This window comes from Chamaea fasciata, unplaced genomic scaffold, assembly GCF_029207755.1.
Source record: "Chamaea fasciata isolate MVZ Bird 193981 ecotype frontalis unplaced genomic scaffold, bChaFas1.0.hap1 SCAF_5, whole genome shotgun sequence".
Taxonomy (NCBI): Eukaryota; Metazoa; Chordata; class Aves; order Passeriformes; family Sylviidae; genus Chamaea; species Chamaea fasciata.
In genome coordinates this window covers 12,614,401-12,639,032 of record NW_027094090.1, presented here as the reverse complement: position 1 = coordinate 12,639,032, position 24,632 = coordinate 12,614,401, and the positions used below count along the sequence as shown (strand labels likewise).

Here is a 24,632-nt window from a genome sequence, read left to right as displayed (position 1 = left end):
TCTTGTCTCCAGCTCTGTGGAGATGCTGCAGTTGATGCTGATGAGGGACAAACCATGGTTTCTGTACACGTTGTAGTTTTACCCCAGACTCCAACTACAGTGAGCCACTTGCTCACTTTTCAACTCCCTCCCCACTCCATGGGATGGGGAAGAGAATCAGTAAAAGGTAAAACTCACGAGTTGAGATCAGAACAGTTTAATAATTGAAATAAAGTAAAGTATCATAATAATGAAAAAGGGAGAGAGGAATAAAATCCAAAGGGGAAAAAAAGCAAATAGTGCCCAATGCAATTGCTCACCACCCGCTGACCAATGCCCCTCCCATCCCTGAGCAGAAATTCTGGCCAGCTCCCCCAGTTTACAGACCGGGCATGACATCCTGTGGTATGGAATATCCCTTTGTCCACTTTGGGTCAGCTGTTCTGGCCATGCTCCTCCTGGTTTCTTGTGCACCTGCTCCATGGCAGAGCGCGAGACACTGAAAACTCCTTGGCTTAGGGGTCAGCACTGCTGAGCAGCAACTAAACCATCAGTGTGTTATCAACATTATTCTCATACTAAATCCCAAACACAGCACTAGGAAGAAAACTAACTCTATCCCAGCTAACCCAGGCAACACAACATGGTTTCAAGTTCACTTTCAGATCATCTGAGATAAGGAATTGGGGGATAAAACAGGATAACTTCCATAACAACCTCACTCCAAAACAGGAAGAGATGTCTGCAAATGATAAATACTCCATCTGGAAAGATTTATATGGAAGTCCCTCTGGTTTCATTATGTAGTTATTGTTATTGATTGGTTTGACTGACTTAATTTGCCTTGGAGGAAACTCTCAATTTTAAAGCATCAGAGTTCACCAGTAATGTTGATAACAGAGATATAAGGAGTAATTAGGGACAGTGCAAGTGCAGCCAGGATAGGAGGTGCTGAGTGGGTCCTGCAGTGACTGAGGCAGTGACAGCAAATGCAAAACGTGGCTGCGGGCGGAGGATCAAAATAGAGGAAATGCGTTACAAGGCAGACTGCTGCCAGAAAACATTAAGTTCATTTAAAATAAATTAAAGAGAGACTTAGGCTTTTGTAGGTAAAGTCATTGTTCTAATAAGTCAAGCTAGGCTATAGCAGAGCAAACAGGATGCCAGGAGGCGTTACCAGCAACCATATAGACAAGAAGGGATGTTGTCACTGCAAACCACTCAGACCAGCTCAGCTGAGACTGGGATGAAGACTGGTTTATTAAAAAACAAAAAACAAAAAACAAAATCCCAACAAATTTGGTGTTGTATAGATGCTTTATAGATTCAGTCATGATGCATGAGTTTATGGACGAGTATTGGGCAGTTACATTTTTACTGAGCCCTGTAGTGATTTTCTCGTTATTGCACAGCAGTGTTTCATTTGCTGTTCCTTGCTTGGTCAGCGGGGAGGTTTGGTTGGTTCATGGCTCTGTTTAAGTGAGGGTCAGGGTGGTGTTGTCAGTTGTGACTGTTGGTTCACAGTTTCACCCCTACTAAAACAAATTCAGGGCAATTCCAGGGGCTCCAGTGCTGCTTTGGTGAATTGTCGCTGCTGTAAGGAGAAGGATGTGGTTACTGCTGGCTCTGACAGCGTGTCTGGTGGGAGCAGATGTCTGGTGTGAAAACAAGGTGTCCCTTTGTCACATTTGTCACTGGTATAAGCCCTCTCAAGCAGAGTCTGATGTTTGGCTCATGAGACAAGGATTTACATTTGCAAAGTGGAAAGATTCAGAGCAATACAATATTTTTTTGAAGTTGTATGAAAGCTGCTTATATGGATGAGGCACCAATCAAATACAGTAACAATTAAAAAAAAATGGATGCAAACCAGGGGCAGTTGCTTTCCTTCAGAGGAATTAACTGGAATTCGGTGCTAAAATAGTAACTGTGAAAAGCACAGAATGAAGGTATTGGCCTAACAGGTCTATAAAGAAATATATATAAGTTGCTATTATAAAACATTCTGGGACTATTAAGAAAACATTTAAAATAGATTTTGGCTCAAGCCTTTGGAAATAGATTTTTTTCTTCTTCTACATTTCAGCAACACAGTAACTTGTTAGCATTTTCTATTTATATTACTTCTGGTCCCTGTTTACTATTACTAAATCTACTTGCCTTGGAGCACTTAGTGCCGTGTTGCACTTTATGGAGCACTTAGATTTCAGCAGTAAATTGTCTTCTCATCCCTTCTGACAATGGCCTGAAACCACCAACACACTGCAGACCGGGGTCTCACCACCCCATTCCCCTGACTCGTGGAACCATATCACACATTACACAAGGGACTCATTCAGTGTGCTGGGAATTATGCTATAGAAAGAGGATATTCTCTTCCCCATGCTCTACAATTTTCATATGTGTAGCTCCTATTAGGTTTAATGAGACCGGTACTTATAAATCCCTGAGATGAAATTATAACCCTAAGTGGGTTCTAACAAAAGGCTGCCCAAAAGTTTTTATTAACAATCCCTTTAAAGAAGAACATTAAGAGGGAGATTAAGCAAAAATAAATCCTCTCTTTCAGAGCAAATTTTAAAAAAATCTGTTTATCAGTAGTTCATTCCTGCAAACCTGTGTTTCTAGTGAAGGGCTTGGTTCAGTAAATATTCACAAATGTGGAGATAAAGAGCTTCTCTTATAAGCACCTAAAAGCCCTAAACTGAACTGTTTCATCCCTGAATCCCCATTTGTGAATGTAATTCGAACTAAATGTGAACTTACAATAAATTCTTGTTTTCAGAACTATAAAGAAAATGCACTTCAATTTCACATATGGGCAAGAAGGTTATAAAACCCATGCTTCTTATCTCAAGTGTGAGTCACTTCACCACAGTGGTACCCTCTGAAGAATCAGGTTGCTGTGGTCAGGCTCTGGCTGTCTCCTGACCACAGAAGGACTTATGGATTTTAGTGACAGACTTTATTAGGCTGTTACACACGTATCTGTTCCTTTCCTAGTGTTCTGATTAACATTTGGATGGTGTTTTCCCCCCAGCATTGCAGATAGTAGAAGGATTTATTATTTAATAGTGAAGCAGTAGAAATAATCATAATAATAATAATGAAACAAACACCTTACTTCAAGGAAGATAAAGGTAACATATTGCTGGGTGGAAGAATGTATCTGTCGGTTGCTGGTCTTTTCTTTCTTCATACTGTTTAATAATTTATCAAACCATCCTGACCCTTAATTGATCACAAGGGCTACCAAGTGCTTTAGCAGCCTGTTACACTCTGTCAAATGAGATGTGTTTTTTCCTGTGAAGCAGAACAAAGTCACTCCCCCCAAATCAATTGGCAACAGTGAATTTCAGCTGGGTGGGTGCAGTTCACTTAGGGCCGTATTCTGCACCTTTACTCCAGCTGAAAGGAACTTACATCTATAATTTAGAAACTGCATGAACTCATAATTGTACATTTGTGTTTGTGCTTTAGAAATTATAGTTACCAGCTCCAGATATTTCTTTACTCCCAATAGTCCCTTTTAACATGGATTATTGATGTTTTCCTTAAACACATTTGGGATTTAAAAAAAAAAATACACAAAGCCTACCAAAAACATGAAGCAATTTGATTTTCATCCCGTCACTAGTTCTAAAATTTTCAGACTTACATTGCAGGGTCCTAAAAGGGGTTTATAAGTGTTTAAGGATGTTGCCCAAATATTCTTCCAATAACTTAAACTATGCCATTATTTCACTCTCTGTAGCCTTCAGTGAAAATGTATATTTCATTTTTACACATGTTTACAGGTAAGGCTCAAAAAGGTTCTTGAAACATCTGAAGATACACAGGACAAAGGGAGGTTCCTACCTCTGTAAATGTGGTCTGAAATAGCAGCTGTACATAGCACTTTATGTCTATAGACATTCAGATTTTATCCTAATATGTGGACCTTAAGGTCTCCACTTGGCTTTCTGTGAGTTCAGGTCCTGCCAGCCACCAGTCCAGCTGTGCTGCAGCCTCTGCTACACCTCAGATAATGTGGAGAGGCACATGGGTTCCCCTGAACTTGCAGGAGGACCTTGGTTCTGCAGCAGTCCTGGAGACCTGTTCTACAGGGATTTTGCTGAGGACCCAGTAGCCTCGTCAGTAGCCACAAAGTTGTCACTTGTCCCAGCACTCCTGCATCTATCCGAGTGTTGTGGCCTTCCATGTGACAGGAGAGTGGGGGCACCTCTCTCTATAACTGATCTTCAGTTTCATAGAGAGGATGTGCTTCTGGAAAGTAGAGACTGTGGGTGTAAGCTCCCTGCCAAAGTGATTAATTGATAATAATTTAAAAAATGGCTACCACCATCTTTCCATTTTGAAAAAAAAAAAAATTAATCATCCTACTTTTCCCATCAGAACAAGTCCCTGGTGCTGCATGGGGAAAACAAGTATTAAGTCCTAGTTTGGCCACTTCAGCATGGGATTCAGCACAGGAGGTGTATCCAGGCACAGTCACTTTTGCATCAGTCCCTGCTTTGTAACACCAGACAGAACTGTGCTTGCCTAGTGGATTTATGGACCACCCTTTGAGATGCTAGAGCCAGAGTGGAGAATGTAGGCCTCCAGCTCTGTTTTCCAAGTGAAAATATGCTTCTTAGGACTAAGTATTTTATTTTTACATAATGCAAAATCTAATTTGAAAAAGTCTGTTTCTGATTCCAATTTATTATCTCCTAATCAAGAATTACTGCTTTCTCAAAGATGCCCGAGTTATTTTGTTACTTAGAGCTTTTTATTCTTGCAATTTCATCAATATTTTATGTTTGGCATTTTGTTGTCACCCATATCTTTGAAAATGGAAGCATGTGGCAGATAATCAGTGTAGAAGCAGCAAAGCCAAAATGTGGTCATTCATTTTACACCTGAAATTAACATTCACTCTCTCCTTTAATATCACACTCAATTAATGTAATTAACAGGAGATGGTATGCTACCTGCCATCTGGTTCATCACTGGAAATTCTGTTGAGCCTTAGCTTTAATGAAGGGTTTACCAAGGACCCTGACATGCAGATGAACTCCTTGTATGAAGTTTTGGGTTCGAAAACTGTTTTCTAAGGAGGATGTATCATGTTGTAGTACAGAACATTACATAGTTACCTAACATAGGGTGAAGGTCAGACCTATTGCAGATCCATGTTTCTCAGACTTACAAAGCAGAGAATGATGTGACTCTTTCCTGCATATATCTGTACAATTAGATGCTTCCCACGGTCTATCAGTAGAAAAGATCAACTTTTGTCTTCCAGGGCCCCAGATGGGAGAATGGCTGCTATAATCAATAGTTCTCCCTTTTGAAGAAGCTACACCAAAAGCTGAAAGTAAAAATGAGTTCAGGATCAACACCTGAATTTGGGCATTAGTGGGCCATCATTTTCACATCTCACTCACCTTTGTGCATGCCATCTGATAAAAGAAGCAAAATATTTCCCTGCATTAGCTGTTACAGCCCTACTAGAGGTTCTTATTATCAATAAAATAATTTTAAACATTTAAAGATTGAAGTTATGTATTTGTCATCTGATTTTACCTAAGCTTTTCTTTCCAATATTTTTCTCTATCCCTGCATTTCTTGTATTAATTTTATTCCTTGAAATCTACCTCTTCGCACAGAAGTTCTTTGATCCAGTGACTATAGATAGTGTATTGGATAGAGCTAAGCACATTTTTTTTAAAGTTTACACAATAAAAACAGCTGTGGAGTTCCCTCTTGAGAGGGACTGAGAATGTTTAGTTCCTCTCCTAGCAGTGCTGTTGGCAGGTACAAAGCATGTCTGGGATTTGAATGGTTATAATGGTTATACTGATTATACTGAGACTCCTAAAGCCTCAGAAATTTTAGGGGATGGGGAATCTAGAAAGTGCAGATGTCTGAAACGTGTCATTATGATGAATGCACGCTGTAAAAACCAAGGCAAAAGGAGTTCAGAGAGACATTCACAGCTTCTTTCATGCAGCATGTTTTAGAGCTGTGAATGGGTACCTCTCACAAAACTTTCAACATTTCAGTATTCATTAAGTCACATGGAAACACCTGATTTTTTAATAGAGTTTTTACAGGAAGATCCTAAAATTTACCCTAAAGATTATTAGTTTTGTAAACACTAGACTTGAATGTACGTGGTTGCACTGGTCACCAGGGTGTGAGGGAGATTCCTGTACACAATATTTACCTGAGCCACTCTGAAGCTGTCAAAGGCGCATACAGGATCCAGTTTTGTTCTTAGAGCTGCTGTATAATCAGGCATGTCTCACAGTCATTTAGATTTTTTGTAGCAGAATGTTGTTTCACTTTTGTCCTTTGATTTTCTATGGGGCACACACACAGTCTGAGAAGCAACTTACCAGTTTGGAGAGGGGCTGGAGGAGAAGGGAGGACTTGCCTTCCGTAACAAGGGACTGCAAAAAGACTTGAAGCGAAAGGGTGAAATGACATTCTCTGTCGTTAGTTCAGCAAGTTCTTAGTATCAATTGAATTTTCCATTGTTTTTTTGCATTTTTATTATTTTATATGTTCACCTTTTCAATAGGAAACCTTGGAATTTAAGCATCAAAAGGTTTTTTTTAATATTGCTGTCACTCACTGAAGTTTCAGTATTTAATTGTTAAATGTTCTGAAGGCTCTGAACTCCTAAATGGAGTTGATGTACTCAGTAAAGGTCCAGCAGATGAGGAGGGTTGTTTTAATTGTAAAAAATATAACAATCAATTATTAATAAAATATAAAGAAAACATGGTGATAAAATTATAAATTTGGGATTTGGAATGATTGCTGTACTATTCATTGATTTTTTTTCTGAAAAAAAATTGAATTTCTTGGTTCTTTTCCTTGCTTAGAATTTATTCTAGTAACTGCAAAATTGTTCTTTTTTTAAACTGTAAATCAAAGGAAAAATAAAATCTTCACAGATGTTGTATATGTTTGATGTATTAGACGCATTTTTGCAGTATACTGCCTGAAACCTAGGGAATTCATTAACTAACAAGTTGCTGCCAAAGGGGGAGGCAGTCACATTTCCCAAGCTGCTCTGCCTGTCCCCTGACTGGGGGATGTGTTAGGGCAGCCTTTGTCCTCCCTGGTATTTGGCTGGCTCTGAAGAAAGGAGGATTTCTTCAAACTGAAGGGCTGTTCCTGCTTTCCCCCTGACAGCATCAGTTATTTAATTACCCTGATAGTGTGAGGCTGGCTGTTTCCCATTGCACAGCCAGGGACGATGACAGATAAGAGCTGTAGCTCTGCAGCAGCCCCAAGATCCCAGCCCACAGCACTGGAGTCACTGGCTTTAGCAAAGACTTCAGAGAGAGGGACAGGCTTTGGGAAAGGATCAGAGTTACCACCTGACACTCTGGGCAAAGCAAACCAGTTGCCTAAATAGCATTTGCTCTGTGAGAGACCTGTCTGGGCAGGTTTTTGGACACACCTGCCTCAGCAGAGCGCTGCTGCAGTGAGGAGCAGGGCAGTGAGCCTGGGCACCAGTCAAGTGGGATTCCTTAAGGATGTTAGTGCCACCCCTCTCAGTTAGTCAAGAGAGGCAAATAAAGCAATATAGCATGGCAAGAAGTGGCCAAACCTCATCTGTATCTAGTCTCTTGCAATAAAGAGTCAGTAAAATACCATCTCTCTGGATTTCCCTACTGCTGGTCTCCTGAAAAGAGGCTCCATTCAAGGGAGCCTGAGCCTTCTCTGTAACTATCCTGACATGATGAGCTTCAGCATCATTTGGGGATTTGAGCTGTGACTGTGAAAATGACAGAAAATCTCATGTGGATTCTCAGTGGGGAACTAACTGAAAAACTCTGAATGAGGAGGTTGTGGTCGTTTGTAAAAGATGCAAGCATCACTACCATCACCTGCTGCCTCCTGTCACTCCTGGGATGGATCACTTAAATTCACTGTGGCTCATTTCTCCCCCCAAAAAACTGAAGCTGGTTTAGAATTTCATAGCCCTGAGGATAAATAACATCCATAACCTTGAGCTATAGTCTGTCATCTTCACCAGTACCAGACCGGGATTTCAGACATTGCTTTTTGTCTATAAAATGTGAAATGGTTTGCTTGCGAGACAGCCCCCACTCCATGCAAGGTGCTGCTGGCATCCAGTCCTTGGGGACACGAGGTGGAGCAGTGTGTTTGCATTGGGAAGGATTTATCCCCCTCCTTGATGTAACCCTCTCACTTGCAAACTTCCTTCCAAACTCTGGATCTGTGGGGGCTTATGAGAAATTGCTGCATTCACATTACAGGAGAACTACCAAAAACCCAGTAATAAAGGATTCTGAGAGTCAGAGATGGGTTTTATTTCTCTGTTGTTGTTTGAATTGCAACAAGCAAATCTGCGAAATACCAGCCACTCTAAACTTCAAGGTGCAATCACCAAATAGCTGACAGTGACCTTTTTGAGCACAGTGGTGCCTGTTCCCATTGCCTTCTCCTTTTGATCCTATTAGCAATGTTTCAGCCCATGTCACTCTTTTCTGAAATGAAGGTTCAGTATTTGAAGTGACTTGGAACAAGGCATTCTCTTCTGATAATTGCATTTAAAAGAAGAGTTTCATCATTTACTCTTTCATGCACTAGGCCTAAAGGTGTAGTGATCCATTCTGGTAAGATTGCCTTCCTTTAGGCCAAAGGGTGTCAAACAAACAACCAAGTTTGCACAACTTTGTAGGAGACTACAAGAGGGCTCCAAGGGGAGAAAGATTGCTGTCAGACATTGTTTTATGTTGAAAATACAGTTCTTTTGTCTATGTTGAACTGCAGTGAATTCCAGAGGGAGGGATTAATAGATGACATTTAAATTCATTCATGTATTAGAGGCATGTATGAAAAAGAAATAAAGAAAATCAAAGGAATGGGTACTGGTAAAACTGGAAGGTTGCTGCTTTTGTTTCAGATCAGAGGAGTTCATGAATCCAGTTTATCTGTTTTTTCCAAATAGATGTCTACTAAGAGATAATACCTTTCTCTAAGAGCTTCATTTTTCTTATTAAAAGAGAACTTTTTTTTTTTTTCTTCAGGTGTTATTTTCTTTTAGATCTGTAATGGGTGTAAATGAGGTAATGGAATAACTGATTTACAGTAGCTGTGATCCAGCTCCTCCTTCAAAAATGCAAATAATTCCTCTGGTATTAGTCTTATGAAGACTATTAGCAGTAAATACACAGAGCCTTGCAGTAAATGCAGTCAGCCTTGACTCAGGCAAAGGCCAGCTCCAGTATTTTCATTGGCATTAATTCTAATTAATTGATGGCATACCCCTGGGGTTTTTTCATTCTGTGTTGCCATGATGAAACACATGGCAGATGCATTTCTCGGTCTGTTAGCACCTCGCAATGAGCCATTAACACATGTCACTGTTTCCTTCCTCTGTGTCTTTCTCCTAGGAATTATGTCTGACCACCAGTTTGGAAACCAGTTCATGTGCAGCGTGGTTGCGTCCCATGTGAGCCATCTCCCAACCACAAACCTCAGTTTTGTTTGGATTGCTCCACCTGCAGGGACGGGCTGTGTCAACTTCATGTACGTATAGATGTGAAACTGGGAGCAGATAATCACTCTGGGGACAATGAAACGATCTAACCTGCTCACGCTGCCTGCAGAAAAGTCAGTCAGAGTACACTGCCAGGTGTAGACTGCACTTTGAAGTAAAAATACTGAGTTCTTCCTGTCTGAAGAGCTTCTGTGGATATTGGGGCTTCTTATTTTCAAAGCATGTAGGAAATCTAGCCTTTAAAAGAAATGGATTCTTCTTAGTAATTAATTATATCATTAATCCTTTAAGTATATAGCCCATTTGCACTGACACAGTCTTGTAGCTATTGCATTTGAGTTGGAACATCGCACAAATATATTATTCATATTGTAAGCATCAATATAAAATGCAAGTGTTTGAGAGTAGCTATACTCAAGTATCTACTGTTCCTAATTTTAAACACTCTGAACTTCTGATGAACCAAGAATTATCAAGAGGGTTTTTTCCGTAATTTGTTTTAAAGACATAAGTTATCATTTGATGATTTAGTACCAAATAAAGTTCCAACTAAATAGCTTAACTTGAATTATTAGCACATATATTACTATCTGTTACCTTCAAGGAATCTATAATTATTTGTCCCAGAATTTTATAGGCCAGATTTGAGAGAGAAAATACACCAAGAATGCAGTCAAAAGTAGAAAATGTTTCAAGTTTGACATTTTCAAAGAAAAAAAAGGCAGGCGGCTCCCAGTTTCAATAAGTGAATAATTGCAACACTTCAGAGACATGTTTCTGTGTTTCTGTGACTGTCCTGTTGACAGAACAAACTTTCTGAGTATTATTCCTTTTCAATCCCTACTGGGAAGCAGCAGGCAAGTGTCCCACATAATCCAGTTGTTTGAATATTGTAAAAAATAAAAATGAGTGACTAACTTCTTTGAGAATATAAGTTGCTGATGGTGAGCACAGTACCTGCTGATTGATTTACCTGTGACCTTGTTATTTCCCCTTATCCACATAATGCTTTTTTTTTTTGCCTATACTGTCAGGAGGGATTATTTATTAGCTGTGATGGCACTGTCAAGACATTTTTTATTTCTAGCTCTCTCTGCTTCTAAACATCTAACAGTAAATTGGGAAAGAATAGTTTTGATGATTGGTAACTAAATTGTGACAGTGGTTTTTTTGTATATACAACAGTTGTATATACCTTGAGGAAATATGTCAACTATGGGGGTTTATACAACCTTTAATTCCTTTCTAAAAATAATTTCCTTGTTGATAAAGTTGAAGCTGCTAAAATTTGTTTGAGCTGCCTGTACATCTTCTTTGTGTACTCTTGCTTACTCCCTTTCTTTTTGAATTTTTTGGTTTTCCTGGTATTCAAGAAATAATTGTTGAATTTTTGGTCCTAAAATACTGCAAATGTATTTGTTATGAGATGCCACCCTCCATTGTGAGTTCTGAGGTCAATTTCTAACCAGTCATTCATTTTCCTGTGGGTGATTTTTTCCATGGTTTTGTATTGGGTTCTTTGTTCATGTTTGCCATTGTTGAAGAAGTGCTGACAAATAACTCTGCAGAAATACAGATACTACTATGCTGATTCTCATTTAAGTGAAATTAAAAGGATATTTTCTAAGGCAATGAGTGCTTGTCTATCTTGAAATCCATGGAAGCTTCAGCATTAGCTTCAGTGGAAACTGAGTTTGACCAGCACTGAACAGTTTTGGAAATCAAACCTGTAATTTCCTGTTTAAGTCATAATCCACCTCTTTGGCATTAGCACCTCTTGAACAAGGGTGATGTTTGCACTATGTTAGTGAAGTCCTTAGCCATGCATAGCAGAAATCTGAATTTATTGTCAACTAGGTAATATGCAGCGTGGATGTAGACCTTTATCTGGCAGGGCTGAGAGGTCTGATCCTGCAGTGGGGAGCCCAGCAGCACAGCTGCTCCCAGGGCCCCTGAGTCAGTCTTGGTGACTTTTCAGAATGTCTCACATGAGGTACAAGGATGCTCCATAGGTGATCCTGTTTTGTCTTTGAGGATGAGCAAAATGATGCAGTTATATCAGTTTGCTTTCCCACAGAACAAATTCAGACCAGAGTGGAAAGGCTCAGTTTCTGTGACGTTGCTGTTTACTCCAGCATCACACTTGTCTGCAGGGATACTGGGTAAACGTGATCATCAGTTCAAGGAAATGTAAAGAGGAGAAATATGTTTTACCTCTAATCCTCCTCCTCAATTTTTCTTCAGCTGCCCACACGTTCTTGCCTCAGCTGGTGCTTCTCCTGCTTACTAAACACAAGTTGCAGTAAACAAAGCTATTTTTGTGGTGAAGTGTTAGTCTGCCTACCTTACCCAGTTCCCTGAATACAAGAGTTCCAGAGGACTCAATCTTGTTTATCTCCCTTTGTGCCTTTATAGCAAATAATAAACAATTTTTTAATGCTTTAAATTTAATATAGATTACATTTAATATATAAATTCAATTAATTTTTGTTTAACTTAGTATCAGTTGAAAGTATTTACAAAAGATATGTAGAATCTGACAAAATTTATAGACTCTGACAACAGTTCAGTACAGATAAGAGATTCCTATACTGTTTGCTGCCAATATGTTCGTGATTCAGATCAACTCATTATGCTTTGACCTCTCTGGGGATGGATAATAGGGTTATTAATTAGGATGAGCTTTGATGTGCGACTTTTGAGTGTTGACATCTCTCCCTGGACAATTCTCAGGAGGAACTGGACAGAGGTCACCAGGCAAATCTCTCACAGGCCAGATAGCTTCTACTATAGATGCACAGATGGCTTTTATTAACTGCACACACTAGTGACCTGTTCTGGCTTCCACTGAAGCAGTGGAATTCTGTGGATGTGACACAAAGTCACAAGCCTGTGGACATCATGGGCAAAATTCCCTTTCACTTCATCTGTGCTTTTTGGTGTGCTCTTCTAGAGCTCAGTCCTGAAAAAGACAGATGCCCTAAGACACGAGATTTGTGCAGTAAAGCTTTCAGCCTGTTCTTCCTTGTAGCTCTTGTATCTATTGGTAACCAAACATCACAAAGGTGTTGAGATATTAAGATACTAAGTTTCATAAAAATCAGTAGCCAAGCAGACCATTTATACCTGTAAATTTAGATATTCCCAGCAACAATTCTCCCTGCTACAATGTGATTTGTTTATAAACTGCCAGAAATACTCCTGCCCTAAACGTGTCAGTTCCCAGTTCCCAGTCCACCTTGCATTTCCCAGTCATGATGGATGAGGATGGCTCCTGGCCACACTCGGGTTACTGAGGCAGCCCGTGAGGGACACACAATTATTGCTGTGCTGAAAGAAGGAATTCTGTGGGGAGGGATGTGGGGCACAGTTCTGCAAGGCAGAGGGGCTTATTTCTGTGTATGTGCGATGCAGGGGCACAGGAAATTGGGATTCACACCAGCTTGCTAGCACAGCACACAGTTTCTTTCCAACCCCACTGAAATATTCCTAATCTCTGCAATTTGATGTAGTCCAGTTATTTCCATTGCACACAGTGCTGTGCCACTCCTGGATCTAAATGTAATGTTACCTGATGTTTTGCATCTTTCCTTGGCTCAATGTTTCACTCAACAAGCCTTCTCCCCAATTTCACCAGAAAAAGGGATGGTGTAGAGCCCTGTGCTCCATGGGGAGAGGTGGCTGGAGCCAACCTTTTCCTGTGCAAAATGAGGAAATGGCCATTTTTTTATACTAGTTGTGTGCAAATTTATTTTCACTTTGTTGGGTTTTTTTTCTTCAAAGTACCATTTTATGGCTACTAAATAAATATTAAAAGTACCTTTAGATGAAATACACTTCTAAGAGAAACACTGAATGCCGCTGGTGTTCCTATACTGCACCTTAGTGTGATCCTTCGTGTTTTCACCATAGATGTTTCCAGCCAAGTTGAGGAAATAAAAGCTAAAATGCATCATTTATTACGGAATAGTTTTGTTAGCAATAACCTAGGACTATGTTAAACAGGTATTAAGCGCAGGGTCTCCCAAGCAAATTGCCAGGATCTGTAAATTCTCTTTACCACCACAAAATGTAGGTCCTCCTCTACACTAACAAGCAATTTCTCTGATTGTGTGCAAATTTGTAAAATATTATCCTCACAGTCCTTCAGCTAGGTTTCATGGTTTGTTATTTCTGCTCTAAGCTCACACTAACCTAGTTAAAGCTCAGCCTGACAGCAGGGATAATAATGGCTGTTAAGCGGGGTGGCATGCTGGGCCGTGTCTTCGGTTCTTAAGCCTGTTGTTTTATAGATGGCTTAACTTACTAGTTTGCAATAGTGATAAAGCTGACCTAAGTAGCAAAAGCATATTGTGTTTGGATCACCAGCACGGTTTATTGCAGAAGTTCCAGCTATTGTATTAAATAGAATCGTAGGCTGTAGAATGTACCTAGAAAAATAAGTATTTTTCTTATGTAACCACTTGTGTTAGTCACCGAGCAGGTGTTCAGTAATTATGATTGTGTCTAAGTATTCACTCTAGCTTCTATTAACAGAAGACTGGACTTCTGTAAAGCTATCTGCCTGAGTCTGTAGGTAGAGTCTAATAAGCTAGTAAGTACTAAAATGCCAAATCACATATTATGTGACACTTAGTTAGCACAGCTTATGGTGCTAATGGCTCAGTAAGAATGGGAATAGCTGTGATGGTGTCTCTGTATGAAGAGAGGGAAGAGAGAAGTGGTGGCTGAGGCAGGGCACTGGCATATCGCTTCTCTTGAGGCAGGAGAAACTGACTCTCAGCACAGCTCCTGGAAAAAGCCTGGGACTGAATGCTGAGGCAGACAGCTGAACTGTTAGAAGAAATTTTCAAGAAATTGAAAATCTCAGTGTTTTTCACTGAGAATGTGCCTCTTCCCATAATCACCTTAAGTTACAGCTCCTTTCTGGGAAGATTGAAGCACCCTGTTCCAGAACTGGTCTTTTCATGCCCATGTGTTTAATCCTGTTTCAGGAACTGCCAATGGTGTTAATGGATGAACTCAAAATACCCCGCTGTACAAACACTACAGACCATAAAGTCTGTGATTGAGAAACTTTGTTACCTATTTAAAGCATTTATAGAAAACCTATGATAATCATTATGGAAATATTGAATAAACATCCAAGAAGATTACATGCTTTACTATATTAGTCCTCTAGCCAGGGTGGGAAAGGTCCATATTGTCTGAAGTAACCACATTCCACTGGTAAACCACTCAGCTAAACTGCCATTTAAGATACTGTTTACTGTGGTTTTTTCAATTGTTTGAAAGAAGTACAAAGGATAATCTTCAAGATTAAGTACACGATTATGTTTGTATGCAATGATAATACACACAAATAATAACATAAAAGTGAACAGGAAGCAGCATCTATCAGAAGTGAGGTCCCTTAAGTCCCTCACATTTATGTATAATCAACACTCAATTATATGGTCATGTACATCCTTCTCCCTCAAATCCTTATGATGACACAGAATTATACACTGTAATACATTGTTTAATACATTGTTGTTCACAGGATTCTAGTTTCTTACATGATTTGAAATCTCTGCATTCAGTTGAGGAGTGTCCCATATCACATATGGAAACCTTAATGTACAGATAGCCTTGACTTCGGGGTTTTGTAAAGAAGAAGATCCCTGCTTCAATAAGTGCTACATTTCTCTTCCTACTCTTTACTGCAACAAAAGGGTGAAGCAGGATATTTCATAGCAGTCTTTGTGATACTGGTGTGGACTCTGAGTCAGAGATTGTATAAGCAGCACCAGATGAGACAGTCATTGCTTACTGTCAGAGTAGTTCCAACATTAGCCCAGTGTTGCAGTAATTTTTATTTTTCAGTATTGTTTATAACTTATGCCTTGTAGGGGAAAAAAGCATCAGTAATTGTTCCTTGCTGGTGTGTCAGTCTAGTGGATCTGTGAAGAAAAATTAATCCCTTGCTTGGTTTTCCACTTCCCTGGGTAGAGGCATTGTTGTGCCGTCAATCAACATTATGTGTAATATTATGAAAATCACAAGCCAATCTTTGATTCCTGTCTTGGCTCTACTCTCATGTCCCATTTTGATGTGGTGCCCAGATTACCTCCTTCATCTTCTGTGTTTGTTAATTCCCAGTGAAAAGCAAACACTGTGCATGGAATTGTTGCGGCTCCTCTATGACCCCAAACAGCAAAGATTCATCTGACCATGAGGAATTAGATTTAACTTGTTTGTTAGTTTTGTCTTAGTTTTGTCTATTTTTTGTAAAGCAGACAGAGGTGACTAATGAGAAATTGTGGGTGTTTTCAGGAGCTTCTTTAACACAAGACAGTAACACAAAGGATACTGTGATGGTGAGTACTCAGAAGTGTTCAGAGCAAAGCAAAAAAACCATGAGAGAGGATGAAAGCTGTTTGCCTTTAATTGTCTACTCCTGAAAAGGGGTTTTCAGTTGTTCCAACTGGATATAGGATATGTGCCTATCTCCAGGTAGGTGTTTCTGTGGGCTGTCTGTAATTCCCCTGAGGGTTAGTGGGTGTGCAATCTGGTTCCACAGACATCAAGGCCTGACATTCAGATCTACATCTAGGGAGAGGTACCACAGGAATAGAAGGTCTCTACTAGCTTCCTTAGGATATTTCAAATTATTTTAATACTTCTAGGCAGCAGAATTAAGATCTAGATCTCCACTGACCAAAATGGATCACTAGCTACATAGCTTGCTTGTAGACTTTTATATTTATATTGGAACCTCACCCAGACAGATTCAGCTGCCTACATATAAGCATCCTGTACCAAGTAATGAAAATTAAGTTTTCATCCCCACCATCCTCAACAGTAAGTAAATTTGTCTGTGTCAAGGATTTCCAATGAGTGGGCTGCTCAACAGTTGAAATCTGCTGAAGGATATGAATAAAAATGGCAGCTGTGTAAAGTTCATAAAATCTTGCAATTTTTTCCTTTTTCCTTATAGATCAAACCTGTTGTGTAATATTCTCTCCAATTACTGATATTTCTACTTAAAGCCCACTTTAATGAGAGCACTGCTCATTTTTAAGCTTTTCTCCAAGTGTGCAGACAACTAGCCATTTGTGATTTTAAATTCCTCATGCTGTGTTGTAGGTATAAGAAAAGCAGAACCAACAAAGCCAGAAAAGATGGTTAAGTGAGCATGTATTTAAAGTAAAAGCACATGCAAATTCTATTGGTGTTAGTTGAACTTAATTCCAAAGACAAGCAAGAAGCATAAAATGCTACTTCTGTCAATGTTGTATAATGCCAGAGTAGAAACAGCAATGTTATACAGTATTATGATGGTCTTTTTTCTTTGTGTGATGCAGATTTTTTATATCACATCCTTGTAATATATGATAGCAGAAGGAAGCTCAGTGTAGCCTTTGGCTTCTCCATTAAGGTTTTGTTGTGGCTTCATACGGGACTCTGGCACCTCCTGTATGAAATAAAATGAAATTTAGTTATTCTCTACTAGTATTATCTAAATAATAAAATGGTCATGGTGAGAATTACTTCCCTCCTTACAAATGTTCATTTAGCAATTCTAGAAGCAGAGATTAGATTTTACTTTCTTCCTTTTTTCTGCAGAACATTCTCATTATTTTTGTGCACAAGACCATCAATTCACAATTCATGAATCAGTTATGAGTAATTGTGTTTAAAATTCTCTCTTGAATTTTGATAAAAAATATCTCTGAAATTTGACCTCAGGGTGATTTTTCGGAATGTATTTTTAGTTAGCATAAACCTTTGTTTCATTCAAAGCATTTCTTTATCTTCCCCCTTTCGCAAAATGGCTTAATTTTGAAAACATGACTGGAGTACAGAACATATTACACACACACTCAACACTTTGTTTCCACTAACAGGTTTTCCTCTGTATCAGAGCAGTTGAATGAAATGTGTTTTGCCTAGTAGTAATTGATCAACAGTAAACCTTTCAAAATTACATCCTACAAGAAAGATGCTGAATGAAATAGCCAGTTTTAGGGAGTTCTTTTGGAAATGTTAGCTATATAAAGAGTGAGCACTAAACATATATGGAACCATTGTCTACAGGTAGACATATAGTGCATAAAACATGAGTGCAGGCAAAGGCAGAAGACAATTGTAAAGATGTTTTACGAAGATAAATTTCAGCACTGCAGATGAGCCTGTACAACTAAATACCATGTCTGCATGGAAGCCCCTGGAAACTCTGCAGTCAGAGTCTCCTGGTGGACTGATATCAGTCTCCTGGTGGACTGATAGAGCCTGATCATTTCAATGCCATCTCTTGAGCAGATAATATGTCCAGTGCATGAATGAGCTGCAGTCAAGTGCATTGTCTTGTTTTTGGGAAGTCCTTGTCTTCTTGCCTATTGCTAAATGACTTGGTGAAGAACTTGATCCTGCAGGGTGCTGAGCACTGTCCTTGATCCAGGGAGCAATATGATTTCATGCTGTCATCAAAGGCACAGGCAAGACTTTTCAAAATTTTTTAAAATTCATGCCTTCACAATATTTTTTTAAATTTTGCTTTGTCTACACAGGCAAGGACATATAAGCATGTTCTGACCATATTCTCAGCTCACTCAGTTCACAAATTAACTTACTTTTTTCACCTTGTTTGTTGGGAAGAATTTTATAGAGTGATCTACAAAATATTATGTAGACACGCAGTAATATTCAGCAAGGAAGAAATTCTCCCTTTCCCTATATAACAATGATCGCCTCATGGTGAGTTCTAGCAAAAATTAAAAAAAAAAGAAAGAACGCCTAAACTTGCACACAACAAAAGCATTTGATCAGCTTTTGCTGCCCTCCTGCTGGGAAAAATTGGTTGTGAGTATTCAGAATGACCAGGACCTCAAATTATCTGACAGAATGAACTCTGTTGTACAGCAGGTGCTACAATTCAAATAATATCTTTTTATTTAAAAGCATATTATTGAAGTATTTCACATACTGTTTTGTGGCTCTTGGTGATTAATGGCTGTTTTCATTACATATTTTACAGGTACAATGGCACTGTAACATTATGTTTTAAGGTTGATGGCATTGTTTTCTTTATTGTTTTGGAGTGGCTTGAATCTTTTTAGTTCTTACTAGAAATGTAACAAATCTATTTTCTCTTATAACCCTCCAAATATCCCTCTTAGATCAGCATAAGCTGTTTAGCTCAAGTAGTAATGTACATTCACTTGAGCCATTTTCTGTGAAACATGCATTTTTAAAGTCTTAAAGAATAAGAAGCTCTCCAGAAATCCCTGTGATTTTGCACCCAAATGGGGAAGAGTTTAAAATAACAATTTTGAAGAAATGAATAATGGAAGAACATACTTCTCTGTCTTTTTTTTCAGTATTTCAGTAGTCTGAGGTCAAATTTTGCCTGCATTGAAGACATTGCTGCAGTCAGGAACTAAAAACGTGCTCCACAAATTCAGTCAGCTCCTATCACCATTAGTGTTTGTGCAAAGGATTATAACTGATATGAAAAAATTACTTTGCAGAACCTACTTATACATTCAAGGAGCAATGTCCTAAACATCCTAAAATACAAAAAATAAACAGTAGAAACACTCCCAATCAGTATCACAGACAGTTTGGCAAAGCAGTGAAGATGTCAGGGCCATAATTTGAACGATGGCTTTAGCACGCAAATAGAGAGAGAATGTGTATGGTGAGTTAAGCTGCATAAAGCCTTTCTTCTAAATCCAGATGTAGGCATTAACTCGCATATTTGAGATGGCATGCTTATTTGCTAAGTGCAAAGATGGCTAGAAAAAGGCTTTCCCGACTGATGATAAAAGCTGGAGTACTCTTTAATTTTGGTTACTGCCAAGCTTATTTCAACAACCACAATAGTTATTTGGCTTTGTACCAAAAAGTGGCAATACAGTACTTACATGTCTATGGATCAAAATTAGATGAAAAATTGCTGTTTCTCATCTCCAAAGCCATTTGCCACACATTTTATAGGCCTCAAGATGCCTTTTGTAATATGTGATAACGGAGCCAACTGAAGCATCTGCCTGGGAAGAGATTACTTTAATTATGGACTCAATGTCCTATTTTCTGCAAGTGTTCCCCAGAGAATTTCTTACTGCTGGATGAGAGGTGTTATGATGCACATTAAAACCTACAAGTCAAACAAAAGAGGTTGTAAAAGTGAGACAAGGACACTCATAGAGACCCCAGTCTTGTATTCAGTGGCTGAAAAAATAACCCTGAATTCTGTTATGATAACTTTTTAATTAATCTAATACATGTTAAAATAAATTTACAAAATATATGTACATAAAAAAAGAATGATAGAAAAGCTTGCCATTTCTTCCTTATCCTGTTATGTTTTGTAAAATTGATTGAGCTATAGAAGTCTTTAAAATGTTCATGTTTTCCTTTTAATTTTTTCAGTACAGTAGTTACTAATGATGTAATGTGGAAAATGCAGCAAAGAGGTTTCTTGTTAGCTTCTATTTTTGTTACATGCGAAGTTTCTTGTAATTAAGAATTCATTTGCCTTCTGCTGTAGTGTCATTGATCACAATTAACTCACTTGATATTAAAGTGGATGTGCTGTATGTTCCTATAGAAATTCTGGGTAAATCACCATTGATTTAGCACAGTTTAATGGATACTTAAAATATTTGTCATTCTCTCTTCATCAATTAGAAGAAAGACTAAAGATCTTCATTAGCAGCTGCTGCAATGATGAGCTAAAAGTTTTTCTTTACACAAAATACGATGGAAGAGCTGGAAAGATGGCTTGAAGATGCTGTGACAGCATGTGAAGTACTGGGGAACTTCCTTAAAATTTGGAAAATTGCCAAAATTAGAAGGGAAAATGACATCTCTAAAAGATACTGAGCTTTAAAAACGAAACAACAACAACAAACCAAACATGCCAAAAACTGTTTGAAGTATATTTAAAACAGAGGGCCATATCTTCCTCTTTGATTTTGTACAATTATTAGAAATGTTTATTCTTATAAAACATTACAGTGAAAGCAATGCTCATCCTTGATAAATAATATCAACTAACATTAGGGATTCTTCAGTTTCCTAATTTTATAGTAACTGTATGTCTTCAGTGAGGCACAACCAAGTCTGAAAAGGATGTTAAATGGTCAGTACTTCCCTGGTCTGGAGGAAGGTAGAATGGATATTTCATACCATAGCAAATGAAAATACTTAGCCACCTCTGCAGCATCCAGCCCCAGGAGGAGTTTGGCAGGTAGCAGTCATCCCATGTGTCTCTTCTTCATGTTTTCCAGCACCATTTCGGGTGCCTGGGGAACACTTGCTCCAAACTTGGTCTCTGCTGCTATATTGAGTTTATAAACCCAGTCACAGCATGATGTGCCCGTGACTGTGGCTCAGAGATACCTGACCTGCATCTGCAGGGTTGAATTTGGGTTTGGAAGTGGTGGCACCTGTCCTGGCTGGGCTGTGGGTATGCTCATTAAGTCTCACATCGTAAGCTTTAGGAAGTGGATGGAGAAAGCTGAAATATTGTAGGAGGCTTTGCCTGGAGCCATTCTAGGTGAGGAGGAGAGGGAGCTCAGCTCACTGCTGTGTACAACATGGTAGGACACAGAGACACATGGCCTCTGGCCCCACGGAAGGATTAAGGATTAAATATTAGATCTCTTTTCTATATTCTAGGCTTTTCACTGTTGTTGTTTGGGGGTGTTTTTCTGACTTCCTCCTCTGGTTGTAAGAAGCTATGCAGGGCCAGGGTTTAATGGAAGTTTTTAACTCATACATAAATGGCAAAAACCCTGTTCTGTGAGGGGAGATCCTTGGACCAACCTTGGACAAAGTTGGGAACTGAGTCAATATCAGCTGTTTCCGGGCTCAATGCTTTGCCTTTTGGTTTATTACTGATGAGATGGAGAAAAGGGTCATGTGTATGCATGGCTTAGTGAAGTGACTGAGGCCACTTTTCTTGGTCCTGGATTCAGGACCTATAGACACATGGGAGCATGGCTGGTCAGTTACTGGTGTCCCCTCTGAGATTTTGGGAGACCCTCTCCCTTAATCAAGCGTGAAAACTACGTGTACCTGAATCCCTATACCTGGGAATCTTCCAGTGAGGCACCCATGTGCATCTAGAGCTGGGCTTCCTCAGCTGCTCTCCCAGACCCATGTGCCCTACATACCACCTGATCCCCTTGAGGCACTTGAATCATGCTGAAAGTCATGTAAAATTTCAACTGTGATTTCTGCAAGGGCAAACATTTCAGCTGTGACACTTTAGTTTGCCAGAAGCCATGAAATCTGTTCAGATATTTTCTTGCTTGCCAGGGAGAGCTGACCTTTCCTTCGGGTGAAGTGTCTAGCTTTGGAGCTACTGTTCCTTTGCTCTTGGAGCCGCCACTGTTTTGTGGATTACGAGTGTTCCTTCCCAGAACTTTGTGTTTTGAATAGTATGGGCAATTAGGTCATCATTCTATTTACTTATATGCAAATTGTTGTCTTTTTTGTTTCAAAAAACGTTCCAAAAGGCTGGAGCTCTGCTGTTATTTAACATGATGAAATGTCATTTCTTTAAAATGGAGTGGCTTCCAGTGGCTTTGGGCACTGGGTTTCTGTGGAGCTTTTAACTTCTTAGGGAACTTTGTTTTCTGATTCTTCTCAGCATCAAGAGTCCCAGAGTAAAGGGTTGGAAAAGACAACTCTCTCTGTCTGAGTTGCTCCTTGCACTGTCAGCTGAAGTCGGTAGCTCACATCTCTCTCCTGCCTGACCTGTCCGTGACTGTAACTGCTGGGAGATCTCTGCCCATCTGGACTGGAGGCAATGATTGCACTGTGGTGGCTCCTGACTCTTCCACCAGAAGAGATGAGCATGTTAGATTGCCTGCGAAGGGGAGGACATGGTGTTCCAATCCTCTTCTCTCTTTCAAAGCCACATGAGGTATCCCTTGACAGGAAACCAGTAGTTTGTCACTGAGAGCCATTGTTCATGCAGATGGATGAGGAATGTCAGTTTTACTTCTCATGGGGGGAGAGCAAGCAGATCTGGAATCCATGATGACACTGTCCTTGTTCAGAAGTACATCAAGGATACATTTCACATTTCATCTAGCCTCTGGAAGGATTTCAGTGTCTTTTATTAGGCAATATGAAATGTGGTCTCACAAATATTTCTCTTTGTTGGCATTTTCTCTAACAAAACTGTTCATCTTTTTGTTTTGGTTTGGTTTTTCAACCCCTCTCCCACATTGCACAGAACATCCATGTCAAGTGTTTTTCTCTTTCTTATGAGGTTCATTCTTAGCTCTCCTGTGGCAGCAACATACCCATCAACAGTGAAAAATTTCATAATTCTGGCAGAGCACTATGGTCTCTACGAGTCACTTCAGAAAAGTGCAAATCATTTAATGTTAAATTTCTTAAAATTATTTAATTCCTCTTGTATTGGTACAATTGTTTGTGCCTTTAAAGACATAACCATTGTGATACTGAAATCACATCTAAATCTATCTTTGCTTTGCCATATGGCACAACCTGTAGACACTAAGACTCTGGGAATTCATGTATTAGGTTGCCAGACTTATGTGGTGGATAAGTAGATTGTCATAAAAGTAATTAGTTTCAGTGTATGTAGATTGCACTTGGTCTTTTTTGTTGTTAAGCTTTTAAGGATTGATCTTTTAATGCTTTGCTGTGATACAAAAACAAAGCATCTCACAGGAGGACTATTTGCAGTTTTTAGTATATATTTGCTGAACAGAATAAAAATAAAACAGATATCACCCTTGCCAGTGTTTAGGATATGTCAGGAATGTTAACTTGTACTTGTAAGGATATTTCTGTTGTTGATTTGTAACCCACCAGGCATCTAACTAGTAGCTAGGTTTGCTGGTTGTGACTGTGTTCAGAACTCTGAAGTACTTTTGGCTACACGTGCTGTAGACTGAGAGAAGAAATAAAAATAAATTTAAAAAATCATAAGCAAGTACTTTGGAGGCTGATGTCATGAAAGGTGATATAGATGACTATTGTTTGGATGGCTATTACAGTGGTTGGTAAAGGCAGTTTAGTTGCAGTAGTTTAATTTGGTAACAGTAATTACTTTGCAGCAGCAACTCACTGCTCTTGATGCCCATCTATCTCACAGGTAGTCAGGCTGGATTTCAGGGCTGGGTTTTTGTCTCACTTTTGGCAGCAGGGATTTTCTGCTGCAGGATGTGACTTGGAATGTGAATTCCCAACTGGAGCTACCATGGAGTGCCAAGGCCAGGGCAGAGCAGCCAATGATCCCTTTGACCTGAGCCCCCATCCTGGAGCTGTGTGTGCCCTGGATCTCCAAAGGCTGTAGCACATCTTGGGGCTCTCAGCTGCATGGAGTTTTTTGTGTGAAGCTGGAAGGTTCAGGACCACTGAACACGCAGTGACAAAGAGAAAGGGAGAGATACAAACCTCAGCCAAAACAGGGATATTAGCCAAGTTTATTAAGTTTTCATGAGTTTAATTAGATTTTCAGACAGCAACAAAATTATCGAATAAGCGCAGCTCAGTGTTTGCAAGTGCTGGAACTGGAAGCTTTGCAGTGCTCTGTTCAGCAGTGCTTTAATAGTATCTTTAAATTTTCAAGTTATGCTTGAAAAATTAATAAATAGAATTTTAATAAACCCTCTTTCTCTTTTTTTTCCCCTTTAAATTGGCAAAATCAAGTCATTGGGTCTTATTCAGTCTGTGAAAGTGTGAGCACAGAATACATTTCATGGTTGATTTATGAGCTCCTTGAAAATATGGTTTATAATGAAATTCCGACAGGCCCTTAACAAAATTAGCATAACAAATAGCAATGTAATAATACCTTTCATGTCTGTGCATTCCTGCAGATTGACTGTCAGTGAGCACTTGCCAAAGACCAGAGCACTTCCAGCCAGGACTGGGCAGCACACCCAAACAATGCGCCCCTGAAAGCTGACTGCCTGCTGCATGGATGTGGAGTTATGGATTCAGGGAGTCTGCAAAGTTAAATCAGCAGCAATTCCAGCAAAATAATATCAAATTAAGAATAGCTGTCTTCAGCTACAGAGTTATTGCTGTTATTTCTTGTTATCACTAGTTATTACTAGTTGCTTAGATATTACTTAGCCAAAACATGAGA

The 24,632-nt window shown here is 39.3% G+C and overlaps 1 protein-coding gene across 1 annotated transcript in view; it reads left to right on the top strand.

Annotated features, from left to right (window-relative positions):
• RELN (reelin) overlaps positions 1-24,632 on the top strand; it is a gene marked incomplete at its 5' end in the record, with an annotated part of 251,119 nt that overhangs the window by 45,015 nt on the left and 181,472 nt on the right. Inside the window, one exon of the mRNA XM_066184512.1 lies at positions 9,402-9,537. Within this exon, the coding sequence (XP_066040609.1) occupies positions 9,402-9,537 (136 nt within the window). The remainder of the gene's footprint in view (positions 1-9,401; positions 9,538-24,632) is intronic.